Source organism: Chiloscyllium punctatum, chromosome 2 (genome assembly GCF_047496795.1).
Source record: "Chiloscyllium punctatum isolate Juve2018m chromosome 2, sChiPun1.3, whole genome shotgun sequence".
NCBI classification, from domain to species: Eukaryota; Metazoa; Chordata; class Chondrichthyes; order Orectolobiformes; family Hemiscylliidae; genus Chiloscyllium; species Chiloscyllium punctatum.
In genome coordinates, this window is record NC_092740.1 from 85,249,718 (window position 1) to 85,264,142 (window position 14,425).

General features: G+C 41.4%; 1 protein-coding gene across 4 annotated transcripts in view; it reads right to left on the bottom strand.

The window, feature by feature from the left end:
- Positions 1-14,425, bottom strand: part of trpm6 (transient receptor potential cation channel, subfamily M, member 6) — a 168,667-nt gene that overhangs the window by 21,108 nt on the left and 133,134 nt on the right. For all 4 annotated transcript variants that reach the window (XM_072585013.1, XM_072585004.1, XM_072584993.1 and 1 more), the window contains 4 exons: positions 6,971-6,993; positions 5,577-5,627; positions 2,656-2,721; positions 1,166-1,452 (listed from right to left, as the gene is read on the bottom strand). In XM_072585013.1, coding sequence (XP_072441114.1) covers positions 1,166-1,452; positions 2,656-2,721; positions 5,577-5,627; positions 6,971-6,993 — 427 coding nt within the window. The remainder of the gene's footprint in view (positions 1-1,165; positions 1,453-2,655; positions 2,722-5,576; positions 5,628-6,970; positions 6,994-14,425) is intronic.

Consider the following 14,425-nt stretch of genomic DNA (forward strand, 5'->3'; position numbering starts at 1 on the left):
ACCTGAATGTTGATAGGGAAACAGGATTAGGCGTGTGTGTGTGCTTCTGCCTGCGCACACCTGTAGGTGGGTGGAGAGGAGTTATTGAGGATTAGGATGGCACCTCCCTTCTCTGATGAGGCTTTCCAGGATCACTGGCTGACAACCAGAGTATGTGAGGTAAGGGGATGGGACTATGTGAAATTAATGACCTGCACATAGAATTTTTCACAGTTTTTTTTATTCATTCTGGCAATGTGGACATCATTGACCAGGCCAGCACTTATTGTCCATCCCTAATTAGCCAGAGGGCAGTTAACAGTCAACCACATTGCTGTGGGTCTGGAGTCACATGTAGGCCAGACCAGGTGAGGATGGCAGTTTTCTTCCCTAACGGACTTTAGCGAACCGGGTGGGTTTTTCTGACATTCAACAGTGATTTCTCGGTCATCATTGCATGCTTAATTCCATTTTTTTAAAAATTCAAATAATCGGCCATGGTGGGATTCAAACTCAATTCCTCAGAATATTACTTAGTTCTCTGGATTAACAGTGACTGAGAGAAAATGAGGACCACAGATGCTGGAGAGTCAGTATTAAAAAGTGTGGTGCTGGAAAAGCACGGCAGCATCCGAGGAGGAGAGTCAACGTTTCAGACATTAGCCCTTCATCAGGAAATTGGGGGGGTGTGGAGGGTGTGGAGCTGAGAGATAAATAGGATGTTGGGGGTGGGACTGGCGAGAAGATACTGGATTAACAGTCCAGCGATAATACCTCTTGGCCATTGCCTCCCCTTCATCAGTTATCCCTTTATTAGGGAGCTGAATTTATTTAAAATGAATTCTCAGAGATCCTTTCAGGGTTATATCCCAAATTCCATTCCTGAGACAAGTTGACTTTGATCTTCCAGGCATACCAGCTGTCAATCCTTTCTTGAGCCCTTTGCTGGTCAGGAACATGGGGAGTAGTTACCCTGGGTATCTGAGCTCCATCAATGCTGCTGGATTGGTAAAAATCAATTAGAAACTCTATTGCACACAAATTCAATAGAAACTTTGAGGACAGGTTGGAAACTAACATATTTAGGATATGAGCAGAAGTTACCTAGAGCATTGGAAATCTTTAGCTGCATCCTCCAGCCCTCAAAAATATTGATAAGTCCTCCCATTCACCTCCAATCACTTACCCTCAGACACAGATGGAGCACAGTTCCTTCATTAAAGATTTTCTGCCAAGTTTTGACTACTTCTGGCAGGAAGGACTTTATGATGTAAGTTTGCCCACTTTTCAGCACATCTTCTTCTGACCAAGTGCAGCACACCTTCATAGCCCGACGAAGACCTCCATCCATTTCTTCCTTGGAAAGGACATGAATCATGGCAGCCAAACCATGTTGAGACCAGGAGGACATGCTCTTGTCCAGGTTTACTGGTGAACTCTCCTCCAACTTGTAAATGGTTACCTCCTCACCAGCTGCACAAAAGTACAAAATGATAGTGGTACCTTCAACATGTTAACATTTGCAAAAAGTGCACTGTTGTACCAATATCTCTATTGACAACTTTATAATATTCAAAAAATATGGACATTTTCAAGCAACGTGAACCAATTGCTCATCCAAGTACTTCTGGGCACCACAGTCTTTTACTTTATTCAAGTTCTGTTCAGGTTCCAATGCATAAAACACATACCAAGTATGTAAGGATTACCTGAAAAACTAGCCTTCAAATCTATTTTGTAGCCAATTAAAATGAAAACAGGTTATTTTTTTCAAGAATTACTCTCTCCCTACACAATGGATTGGGCAAACAGAAGGAAGGAGAAAACAAACAACGAAAGTAAAGATTCTCATTTTGATTTTAGAATCATAGAATCCCTACAGTGTGGAAACAGGCCCTTCGGCCTAGCAAGTCCACACTGACCCTCCGAAGAGTAACCCGCCCAGATTCAGTCCCCCATTACTCTACATTTACCCCTGACTAGTGCACCTAACCTACACAACCCTGAACGTTATGGGAACTTAGCAAGGCCAATTCACCTAACCTGCACATCTCTTGACTGTGGGAGGAAACCGGAGCACCCGGAGAAAACCCACGCAGACACGGGGAGAATATGCAAACTCCATACAGACAATCACCCAAGGCTGGAATCAAACCCCGGCGCTGAGGCAGCAGTGCTCACCACTGAGCCTTAGGAAGAAATTACATCATTGCTAGCAGGCTATTTTGCCCATTGGTACACACTGACCCTTCAAACAGTATCCCACCCAGAACCAGACCCAGACCCCTACTGTATCCCTGTAACCCTGCATTCCCCATGGCTAAGCGACCTAGTCTGCACATCCCTGGACACTATGGTCAAATTAACATGGCCAAAAACCTAACCTGCAAATCTTTGGACTGTGAGAGGAACACGGATCATTTGGAGGCAACCCACACAAATACAGTGAGAATGTGCAAACTTCACACAGACGGTCGCCAAAGGGAGGAATCAAACACAGGTCTTTGGTTAAGTGTGGCAGCATTGCTAACTACTGATCAATAAGAATGTGCCAGATCTGTGCTTTCACTGAGCAGAACACACTGCCCAACATCATCATTTTGTTCTCCCAACTAACAATCCCTGTCCCACAAGCAATGACATATTTAAATCAAAACAGAAGTACATTAATATTACCAAAGAGATCAACGGGGGTGAATGGTATTGTCTGGGCAAGCCTCATTAAATTATTTCTTTCAACAGCTGCAAAAAAAACATATTTAAAACAATGTTAAAAGTTTACATTAAAAATGCCTTATCTCCCACTCTTCAAATGTGCTTAGTTTACCCTGTTGAAAACAAGTACCATTTCTTTGGAAGGACAGTTAGATCAGCAGCTCTATGATGAAACTTTATTCCCTCCCTATTAAAAAGCATTTTTGCAGCTTATTCCCTTGGTGTGATCAAGCAGCTAGGAAACCAGATGAAGCGGGAGCAATTCGATGTCTTATTACTTTGATGCAAAACGCTGAGCCATCATCTATCTACATACATGTGCAGACACCTCCTTAAAAGTCCTTTAATCACCCAGTATATCTGAATTGGGATACCTTTCTCTATTAAAACATAACTAGTTGTTTTGCGGTGGCATTCCTTAAAGGCAGTCTGGCTATAGCTGTGATGAAGAGTGCTAAAATGGTGCTGCACTTCCACAGGACAGGAAATGGAACAAAAGATTATAATGCCACTGTTAAATTTGAGTGATTTCAACTTTCCCAATCTTCACATTCTACCATGATATGTATCCCCACTCCATCCTTCTAAATATATGGGTTAATCTGTCTGCTGTTTAACATATGCTCAAAACAAATTTTACTTCATTAAAGTTTTGTCAAAATTGCCCTTTAACTTCTCAAAATTCTTTAAGTGAGAGCTACTGAGTGAAAAGTTTTCGAACCCACTGAAAAATGTACAGCTGACTGAACCTTGCTGAAACATCCTGGAAAATGTCACATTCAATGGCAGAGTTTCAGTTCCGAGAGAAAGAAAAATCAAGTCAAAGCCTATTGGAAAAGCTAAGGTTGTGATGCAAAAACTTTAATGAAGCTATAAAAAGGCATCACAATGAATAAGTTTAACCATGTTTTAATAAGATATGATGAGAAGGACTTTTCCATTTTGGGCAAGAGCTGTCATTGGGTCAAACGTGAATCCTAACCTGACACTGTCAGCAGCAGTCAACTGACATCAATTTTGACTGGACAAGCAAATTAGAGGACAGAATGTCTGCTTATTTAATTAATTTACCTTATAATCTAACTTAATTAAGTGCATGAGGGGGCTGCAACCTGCCATTGAGGAAAGCATCTCCATCTTGAGACATTTTACCTGAAAAACTATTTTGTAGCCAATTAAAATGAAAACAGGTTATTTTTTTCAAGAATTACTCTCTCCCTACACAATGGATTGGGCAAACAGAAGGAAGGAGAAAACAAACAACGAAAGAAAGATTCTTTAGTGGTTAGCACTGCTGCCTCACAGCACCAGAAGACCCGGGTTCAATTCCCATCACAGGGAACTGTCTGTGTGGAGTTTGCACATTCTCCCTGTGTCTGCGTGGGTTTCCTCCGGGTGCTCCAGTTTTCTCCTACAGTCCAAAAATGTGCAGGTTAGGTGAATTGGCCATGCTAAATTGTCTGTAGTTCAAAGTTTGTGAGAAGATTTGTAGCTCGGGTGCTCGTTGTTGTGGTTCTGTTCGCCGAGCTGGGAATTTGTGTTGCAGACGTTTCGTCCCCTGTCTAGGTGACATCCTCAAATGTCTATAGTGTTAGGTGAAGGGATAAATGTAAAGGAATGGGTCTGGGTGGGTTGCTGTTTGGAGGGTCGGTGTGGACTTGTTATGCTGAAGGGCCTGTTCCCACACTGTAAGTAATCTAATCCTCTTATCACTTTTAAAAGATTTGATCTAACTTACACCACATTTGTTACCTCACCACTGTGGAAGAGAAATCACTTCACAGGGTGACCTGCAGTCAGAGATGCAGCCAGTAGATGGGGTAGTGGTGAGAGGCATAGTTAGGGGTCTTACTTTGGAGGTACAGAGTTGTAGTAGAATGCTGGTCCTCTGGTCTGTCACCAAGAAACTGACTGAGTGCATTTGAAGGGGCAGAGATAATTACTGGGCAATTTATTTCTATTTTAAGTCATCATGAGATGTGGGCATCATTGGCCAAGTTATATTGCCTGTCCCTAGATGCCTTTGAAAAAAGGGTGATGATCTCCCTTCTTGGAACTGTTGCAGTCCATTTGCCATTTGGGAGAGAGTTCCAGACGTTTGACCCAGTGACAGCGAAGGATCGGTGATATTTTTCCAAGTCAAAATGGAGGGGAGCTTGCAGATAGTTCCCATGTATCTACTGCCCTTGCCCTTTGAAATGGTAGTGGTCAAGGGTTTAGAAAGTGCTATCTGTGGAACCTTGGTGAATATTTTAATGAAGCTACCCTGTCACTTGTGGTTCTGGCCCCATTCTAGCCAAATCCAAAAATGGCTCAAGGTGAGACAATGCTGATAAACTGTCTTACTGATTGGTAATGCACATTTATGAGGTGCTTACTTATTTCTTCTTCTATACCATAATCCTATCCCTCTTGTCTGATAAAATTATTTTATTTGTACTGTTATTTGAGCCTAAAACATTTATCATTGAAGGAAAAAAAGCAACATTTTCAAAAGATTTAGAAACAAAATGGGATGGCCAGAGAGATCTAACCTGATTATAACTCCCTGCAAGTAGATGGAGAGAGAACAGGATTGAAGGGCCAAATGACCTATTCCTGCTCCTATTTTCTATTGAATATCTTTACTCTGGGACTGCTATTACATGCATTTGAGATTTGCAAGTAAAAACACCAGTCTCCATAGTAATTAGTTGCATAACATTACAGGCACAAGCATAACACAGAAAATAGCTATTAATAAAATAGAAATGTTAGATGCTGTACAATTTGATACTGTCTTTTCTCTCAAGTTTTGTGAGCTGTGAACAATGAATACTTAGTTTGCTGAGCTCAGAATAGATAACTGGAGATTTGATGAATTGTGTTCACTTTCTCCTTACCAGAGTAATGATAGTTCAGATCCTGAGAGGTTTTAAATGAGGTAACAAATCCTGAAACACAATGCATCCTGGTTATCAATAGATAAACATCAAGGCAGATACATTACTCTTGTCGAGTTTTTTAAAAAATCTTAAATGTTTTTGTTTAGTGAGTAAATTTAATGGATTCCAGTTGTTAGCATGACAGAAACCCCTCCAATTTCAACAGCATTGGAGAAGATCTTGATAAAACTGATTTGGTGATGCCAGTGTTGGACTGGGGTGTATAAAGTTAAAAATCACACAACACCAGGTTATAGTCCAACAGGTTTAATAGGAAGCACTAGCTTTCAGAGCGTTGCTCCTCCAGCTAGAGTACACAATTGTAAGACACAGAATTTATAGCAGAAGCTTACAGTGTGATATAACTGATTATCTGGGCTGATACCAATTGTTAAAGTTCACCTGAGAATGTAACTTCTAAAAAAACGTTTTGCGACCTACATATGAAAGAAGTGAAACTAACACGTTCATTCTAACAGATGAGAGACTAAACAAACAATCAAGCGATTTTTCAATGTATAATTTCATTTACATCACACTGTAAACTTTTGCTATAAATTCTGTGTCTTACAATCGTGTACTCCACATCACCTGATGAAGGAGCAGCGGTCCAAAAGCTAGTGTGCTTCCAATTAAACCTGTTGGACTATAACTTAATACAATTGAAATATCAGCCCCAAAAAGGCACAGCCCAAAGCCAGTGGCAATCAGGAGAGTTTGGGAATTCAGTTACATGAATTCTCTGAAAAAAACAACTGATCTGCTTTCTGGTCAACAGGCAGCTTGGGAATTAGGTGGGACAAGTCGTTACATCTGGCTATGTTCTGGTTCAAATGGGAGTATAAGGTGGTAAAGTCAGGACAGAGGAGGTTTTGGCAGTAATGAAGAAAGGGAAGACCAAGGTCTCCATTTGAGGCCTCGAGAAGCAATGAAGCTCCTCTTTATTAATGCAACTGATGAGGTAATTCAGTGATAATGGTGACTTAAATCAGAAATAATTTACATTAGGAAATAACATTGGTTTTCAGGAGAGCAGTTGGACTGGTCAGGAGTCTGCAGCAACCTGGATGAATTAAATAATTTATTGCTCCATCCAGGGGAGTGGAGCTGATGACTTTGCCCAATTGCTAAGCTTGGTTGCAGACGAAGGAGCTGTAATATACTCAGATTAGAGACTGGGAATTGCACAATTCTGCTTTCAGAAGAAATTATTTTTCCAATTTTTAACTCAACTGTCTGTAATTTTGAGCTATATATTCAATGTCAAAACCTCAATAATTAATATAAAAATCAAGGAGGTGGAGTTGTTTCAAATGCATATACATTTGAACATTCAAAATCTTACGACTTACCATCAATAACACATGAATTTGACCTGTATGGAATGGAAGTAACAGCACATAGTCATATAATGAAATGCTGAAAGTACATCAACTATATACATGTCTGTAGTGTACTTTACAAATGGAAAATCTTTCAGAACACTTTACAATCCAGAAGGAAATTGCTTTTTGACCATTGTCTCATAATCTCAGCTTTAGAAACTGGAAGTAATGTCACGCTGTCAACCCAATGACATTGAATGCACTCAATCAAATTCTAAGATTGAAAGTATCTTCACAGAGATTTGCTAAAACATTTCAAGTAAAATCAAACTCTAACAAATTGTGAGTAAGTAACTTAGGCGAGAGATTTCCACCAAGCTGCTCTCAATGTGAGAGACATGGTGAAAGTCTGCGTCTGCACGTGGTAAAACAGAGGTCCTACTGCACCTCTGGAAAATGAACATGGTGGCAGCAACAAGACAGATTTAGCCACAATAACCGTAAAAGTATCACAGTCAGGATCTGAGACACCAAGGCAGATTCACAATTATGGAAGGACCACTTGTGCTGCCAGAAAAGATAAGAGAAGTAGTAAAATTCAAAATGGACTGGATTTTTACATTAAACGAATATCCTTGCAGGACTATTAGGAGATAGGAAGATGTAGTGTAGGTGGACTCACTAGATATACTTTCCAAGTGCAGGTACAAAGGGTTGAATGATCTCCTCTCGTACAGTACTTTCTTTTTTTAATTCATTCATGGGATGTGAGCATTGCTGGCTGGATCAGCACTTATTGCTCATCCCCAATTGTCTTTGAGAAGGTGGTGATGAGCTGCCTACTTGAACCATTGCAGCCCATTAAGTGTAAGTACATCCACAATGCCAACAGGAAGAGAGTTCCAAAAGTTTGACCCAGGTGACACTTAAGGAATGGCGATATATTTGTAAACCAAGATGGTGAGTGGCTTGAACGAGAACTTGCTCGCTGTAGTGTTCCCATGTACCTGCTGTCCTTGACCTTCTAGATGTCAGTGGTTGTGGGTTTGGAAGGTGCTGTCTAAGGTGTTTGGTGAATTTCTGCAGTGTATCTTATAAATGGTTCACACTGCTGCTTCTGAATGTTGGTGTTAGAGTGGCTCAACGTTTGTGGATGTGGTGGCAATCAAGCAGATTGCTTTGTTCTGAATGGGATGTAACTATCGAGTGTTGTTGGAGCTCACCCATCCAGGCAAGTGGGGATTATTCCATCACACTCCCAACTTGTTCCTAGTAGATGGTTATAGGGGAGTCAGGAGGAGAGTTACTCTCTCCAGGATTTCTAGCCTCTGACCTGCTCTTGTAACCAAAACACTTGTGTGACAAGACTGTGTTAGTGATAGAAACTTCTTGTCAGATGTGGGAGTTTAAAGAGAGCTTAAGGGTTACTGCAGATTATATCTGCCATAAATGCTGTTGGATGCGAGTCATATCGGATCGAGTGGATTGGTTGGAGAAACAGATAGAAGCGATGAGAAATTTGCAACAGCAACAGTATGTGATGGATGGCAGTTATAGGAAGGGGGGAAAATCTCAGATACAGTCACATAGATGGGTTAACTCCAGGAAAGGTAAGAGAGGTCGGCACCTAGGGCAGGAGTCTTTTGTGGATATACCCATTTCAAACAGGTATGCTGTTTTGGAAAATGCAGGGTGTGATGGATTCTCAGGGGAACGTAGCACGAACAGCCAAGTTTCTGGTATTGAGACTGGCTCTAATGCAATGAGGGGCATGTCGGCTTCCAAGAGATCAATTGTGTTCGGGGATTCTAGTCTGAGGTACAGACAGACGTTTCTGTGGCCAGCAGAGAAAAAGCAGAATAGTGTGTTGTTCCCCTGGCGCCAGGATAAAGGATGTCTCAGAGACGGTGCAGAATGTTCTCACGAGGGAGAGGGGCCAGCAAGAGGTCATTGTCCACATTGGAACGAACGACATAGGAAGGGAGAAGGTTGAGATTCTGAAGGGATAATACAGAGAGTTAGGCAGAAATTTAAAAAGGAGGTCCTCAAGGGTAGTAATATCTGGATTACTCCCAGTGCTATGAGCTAGTGAGGGCAGGAATAGGAGGATAGAACAGATGAATGCATGGCTGAGGAGCTGGTGTATGGGAGAAGGATTCACATTTTTGGATCATTGGAATCTCTTTTGAGGTAGAAGTGACCTGTACAAGAAGGGTGGTTGCACCTGAATTGGAAGGGGACTAATATACTGGCAGGGAAATTTGCTCGAACTGCTTGGGAGGATTTAAGCTAGTAAGGTGGGGGGGGGTGGGACCCAGGGAGATAGTGAGGAAAGAGATCAATCTGAGACTGGTACAGTTGAGAACAGAAGCGAGTCAAACAATCAGGGCAGGCAGGGACAAGGTAGGACTAATAAATTAAACTGCATTTATTTCAATGCAAGGGGCCTAACAGGGAAGGCAGATGAACTCAGGGCACAGTTAGGAACATGAGACTAGGATATCATAGCAATTACAGAATCATGGCTCAGGGATGGGCAGGACTGGCAGCTTAATGTTCCAGGATACAAATGCTACAGGAAGGATAGAAAGGGAGGCAACAGAGGAGGGGAGTGGCATTTTTGATAAGGGATAGCATTACAGCTGTGCTGAGGGAGGATATGCCCGGAAATACATACAGGGAAGTTATTTGGGTGGAACTGAGAAATAAGAAAGGGATGATCACCTTATTGGGATTGTATTATAGACCCCCCAATAGTCAGAGGGAAATTGAGAAACAAATTTGTAAGGAGATCTCAGCTATCTGTAAGAATAATAGGGTAGTTATGGAAGGAGATTTTAACTTGCCAAACAGCAACTGATAAAGGTTTAGATGGAGAGGAATTTCTTAAGTGCATACAAGACAATTTTCTGTTTCAGTATGTGAATGCACCTTCTCTAGCTTTCCACAGAGTTCTCGGGTACACCTGATCAGGAACTGGGGATTTATCAACCTTTAACTGTTTCAAGACATCCAGCACTTCCCCCTCTGTAATCTGGACTCTTGAGAAATAAGGCAGGGCAGGTGACTAAGGTGTCAGTGGGACAGCACTTTGGGGCCAGCGACCATAATTCTATTTGTCTTAAACTCGTAATGGAAAAGGATAGACCAGATCTAAAAGTTGAAGTTCTAAATTAGAGAAAGGCCAATTTTGACGGTATTAGGCAAGAACTTTCGAAAGCTGATTGGAAGCAGATGTTCACAGGTAAAGGGACGCCTGGAAAATGGGAAGCCTTCAGAAATGAGATAACAAGAATCCAGAGAAAGTATATTCCTGTCAGGGTGAAAGGGAAGGCTTGTAGGTATAGGGAATGCTCGATGACTAAAGAAATTGAGGGTTTGGTTAAGAAAAAGAAGGAAGCATATGTAAGGTATAGACAGGATAGATCGAGAGAATCCTTAGAAGAGTATAAAGGAAGTAGGAGTATACTTAAGAGGGAAATCAGGAGGGCAAAAAGGGGACATGAGAAAGCGTTCGTAAATAGAATTAAGGAGAATCCAAAAGGTTTTTACAAATATATTAAAGACAAAAGGGTAACTAGGGAGAGTATAGGGCCCCTCAAAGATCAGCAAGGCGGCCTTTGTGTGGAGCCACAGAAAATGGGGGAGATACTAAATGAATATTTTGCATCAGTATTTACTCTGGAAAAGGACATGGAAGATATAGACTGTAGGGAAATAGATGGTGACATCTTGCAAAATGTCCATATTACAGAGGGGGAAATGCTGGATGTCTTGAAACAGTTAAAGGTTGATAAATCCCCAGGGCCTGATCAGGTGTACCGAGAACTCTGTGGAAAGCTAGAGAAGTGATTGCTGGGCCTCTTGCTGAGATATTTGTATCATCGATAGTCACAGGTGAGGTGCCAGAAGACTGGAGGTTGGCAAACGTGGTGCCACTGTATAAGAAGGACGATAAAGACAAGCCAGGGAACTATAGACTGGTGAGCCTGACCTCAGTGGTTGGGCAAGTTGTTGGAGGGAATCCTGAGGGACAGGAGGTATATGTATTTGGAAAGGCAAGGATTGATAAGGGATAGTCCATATGGCTTTGTGCGTGGGAAATCACGTCTCACAAACTTGTTTGAATTTTTTTGAAGAAGTAACAAAGAAGATTGATGAGGGCAGAGCTGTAGATGTGATCTATATGGATTTCAGTCAGGCATTCGACAAGGTTCACCATGGGAGACTGATTAGCAAGGTTAGACCTCATGGAATAAAGGGAGAACTAGCCATTTGGATACAGAACTGGCTCAAGATAGAAGACAGAGGGTGGTGGTAGAGGGTTGTTTTTCAGACTGGAGGCCTGTGACCAGTAGAGTGCCAAAAGGATCAGTGCTGGGTCCTCTACTTTTTGTCATTTACATAAATGATTTGGATGTGAGCATAAGAGGTACAGTTAGTAAGTTTCCTGATGACACCAAAATTGGAGGTGTAGTGGACAGCGAAGAGGGTTACCTCAGATTACAACAGGATCTGGACCAGATGGGCCAATGGGCTGAGAAGTGGCAGTGGAGTTTCATTCAGATAAATGCGAGGTGCTGCATTTTGGGAAAGCAAATCTTAGTAGGACTTATACACTTAATGGTAAGGTCCTAGGGAGTGTTGCTGAACAAAGAGACCTTGGAGTGTAGGTTCATAGCTCCTTGAAAGTGGAGTCGCAGGTAGATAGGATAGTGAAGAAGGCATTTGGTATGCTTTCTTTTATTGGTCAGAGTATTGAGTACAGGAGTTGGGAGGTCATGTTGCGACTGTACAGGACATTGGTTCAGCCACTGTTGGAATATTACGTGCAATCCTGGTCTCCTTCCTATCGGAAAGATGTTGTGAAACTTGAAAGGGTTCAGAAAAGGTTTACAAGGATGTTGCCAGGGTTGGAGGATTTGAGCTGTAGGGAGAGGCTGAACAGGCTGGGGCTATTTTCCCTGGAGCGTCGGAGGCTGAGGGGTGACCTTATCGAGGTTTACAAAATTAGGTGGAGCATGGATAGGATAAATAGATAAAGTCTTTTCTGTGGGATCGGGGAGTCCAGAATTAGAGGGCATAGGTTTAGGGTGAGAGAGGAAAGATATAAAAGAGAAAAACAGGGTGGTACGTGTATGGAATGAGCTGCCAGAGGAAGTGGTGGAGGCTGGTACAATTGCAACATTTAAGAGGCATTTGGATGGGTATATGAATAGGAAGGGTTTGGAGGGATATGGGCCGGGTACTGGCAGGTGGGACTAGATTGGGTTGGGATATCTGGTAGGCATGGATGGGTTGGACCAAAGGGTCTGTTTCCATGCTGTACATCTCTATGACTACATAACTCTAGTTCCTGGTCAATGATAACACCATGGATATTGATGTTAGGGAGTCAAAATGGTAACACTATTGAATGTCAAGAAGTAATGGTGGGATTGTCTCTTAAAGGAGTTAGTCATTTCCTCGCATTTGTCTGGTGTGAATGTTACTTGCCACTTGTCACCCCAAGCCTGTATATTGTTCAGGTCTTATTGCATTTGGACATTGACTGCTTCAGTACCTGAGGAATCGTGAATGGTGCTGAACATTGGGAATTGCACAATGAATCATCCCCACTTCTGACCTTATAGTGGAGGCTAAGGTAATTGTTGAAGCAGCTGAAAATGGTTGATCCAAAGATCTGTTTGACCAGATTATTACTGGTAATAACCAAAACAGAAATAAGCAAATTAAAATGCCAGGTGAACAATCAATAGTTCAATTACTTGCTTTGAATCCAAAACTATGTCTGGATACAATCAAAAAAGGATTATTGGACCATTACTTAATTGATAATTGATGTTCATCTGCTCTGATATAACTGAGCTTGTGATGGATCCTGGTCACTCTGTGGTTTCGCTTGTGATTAAAATTAATTTGTAGTTGACAGTCTGAATGACAATCGAAGAACTGGTCTGCCCTGCAATCTGTTCTGGCAAATGTTTCAACGTCAAATTTATTTAGTTTAGCGCCACACCTGTAAAGTGTTGAGGTACACAGTACTGAGGTGAAAGAATCAACCTAAGATTGGATCAATTTAAAAACAAAGTTAGAAAAGAAATGTGTTGTGTGAACAGGGAACACCGCAGAAGCCAGTGAGTTACTGAACAGAAATTAGAATATTATACTGTCGCTGCTCTGATACAAAGTGTTCCCACAATGCTTGGGAGGTTTACAGCATGTCTTTCTTTTGGAAGTTTATTTTCGTAGTCTGAGCATTTGCAGATATTATACAGAGTTTCCTCATCTGCCACTTCACTCTGCTGTCATCACCTGACCTCAGAGTCCAACCAACTAAATAGTTAACCGAATGAACTGCCCTGGCAAAAGGCACCAATGATTAATGCCGTGCAGATTTCTCTTCTTGACTTTGCTGAATCTCAAACTTTATTTACCTTTTACCCTCAACAATATCACTCACTGAAATCGATATTATGAATAGTGACTAAAACAGAAAGGAAATAAAATCAGATGGAAGGCACAAGCTTAGGCACACCTAGATAGCAGTGATCATAAAATGACTGAACTTTGCATTCAATTTGAGGGAGAGGAGAATGGAACAAAGGCTTACGTTTTCAACTCAAATAATGGCAAGAATACGGGAATGAAAAGAGAGTGAACAGGAAAATTAGGCTGAGCAATAAGTCAGAGGATATGTAAAGGACAAAAAAAAGTTAAGGAGATACTTCATAACACTCAGCAAACATATATTCCAGTGAAAAAGACACACTCTAGGAGAAGGGTGCATCATTCACGGCTAAAAACACAAGTCAAAGATTATATCAGAATTAAAGCAAAAGCATACAATTCCATGAAGATTAGTGGTAGATCAGAAGATTGAATAGAATATTAAAAACACTAAAGAATGACTAATAAAGTAAATGTAAATAAATCTACAGGGTCAGATGAAACGTGTCCCAGGCTGATGAGTGAGGCAAGGGAGGAAATAACAGTTGTGCTGACAATAATTTTCAGTTCCTTTCTGCCCACAGGAGAGATGCCAGGGGATTGGAGGACAGGTAATGTCCTACCGTTATTTAAGGAGGAAGAAATAAACTAGAAATCTACAGGCCAATCAATCTAATGTCAGTGCTGGGAAAACTGTTGGAAGCAATACTGAGAAACAGAATTAATCTGCATTTGAAGGGGCAGGAATTAAACAAGAAAAGTCAGCAAAATTTAATTTAAGAGAGGTGATTTCTGACCAACTTGATTGAATATTTTAAAGAGGTGACCAGGTTTGTGGGTGAGGGCAATGCATTTGATATAGTCTACTTGGACTTCAGCAGGGCTTTTTTTAAGGTCCCACATATAAGATTGATAAAAGGTAAAAGTCCAGGGGATCCACTTAAATTTGGATCTAGAATTGGCTGAGGAGCATGAAGCAGAACGTAATAGTGAGGGTTGTTTCTATGACTGGAAGCCTGTGTCCAGTAGGGT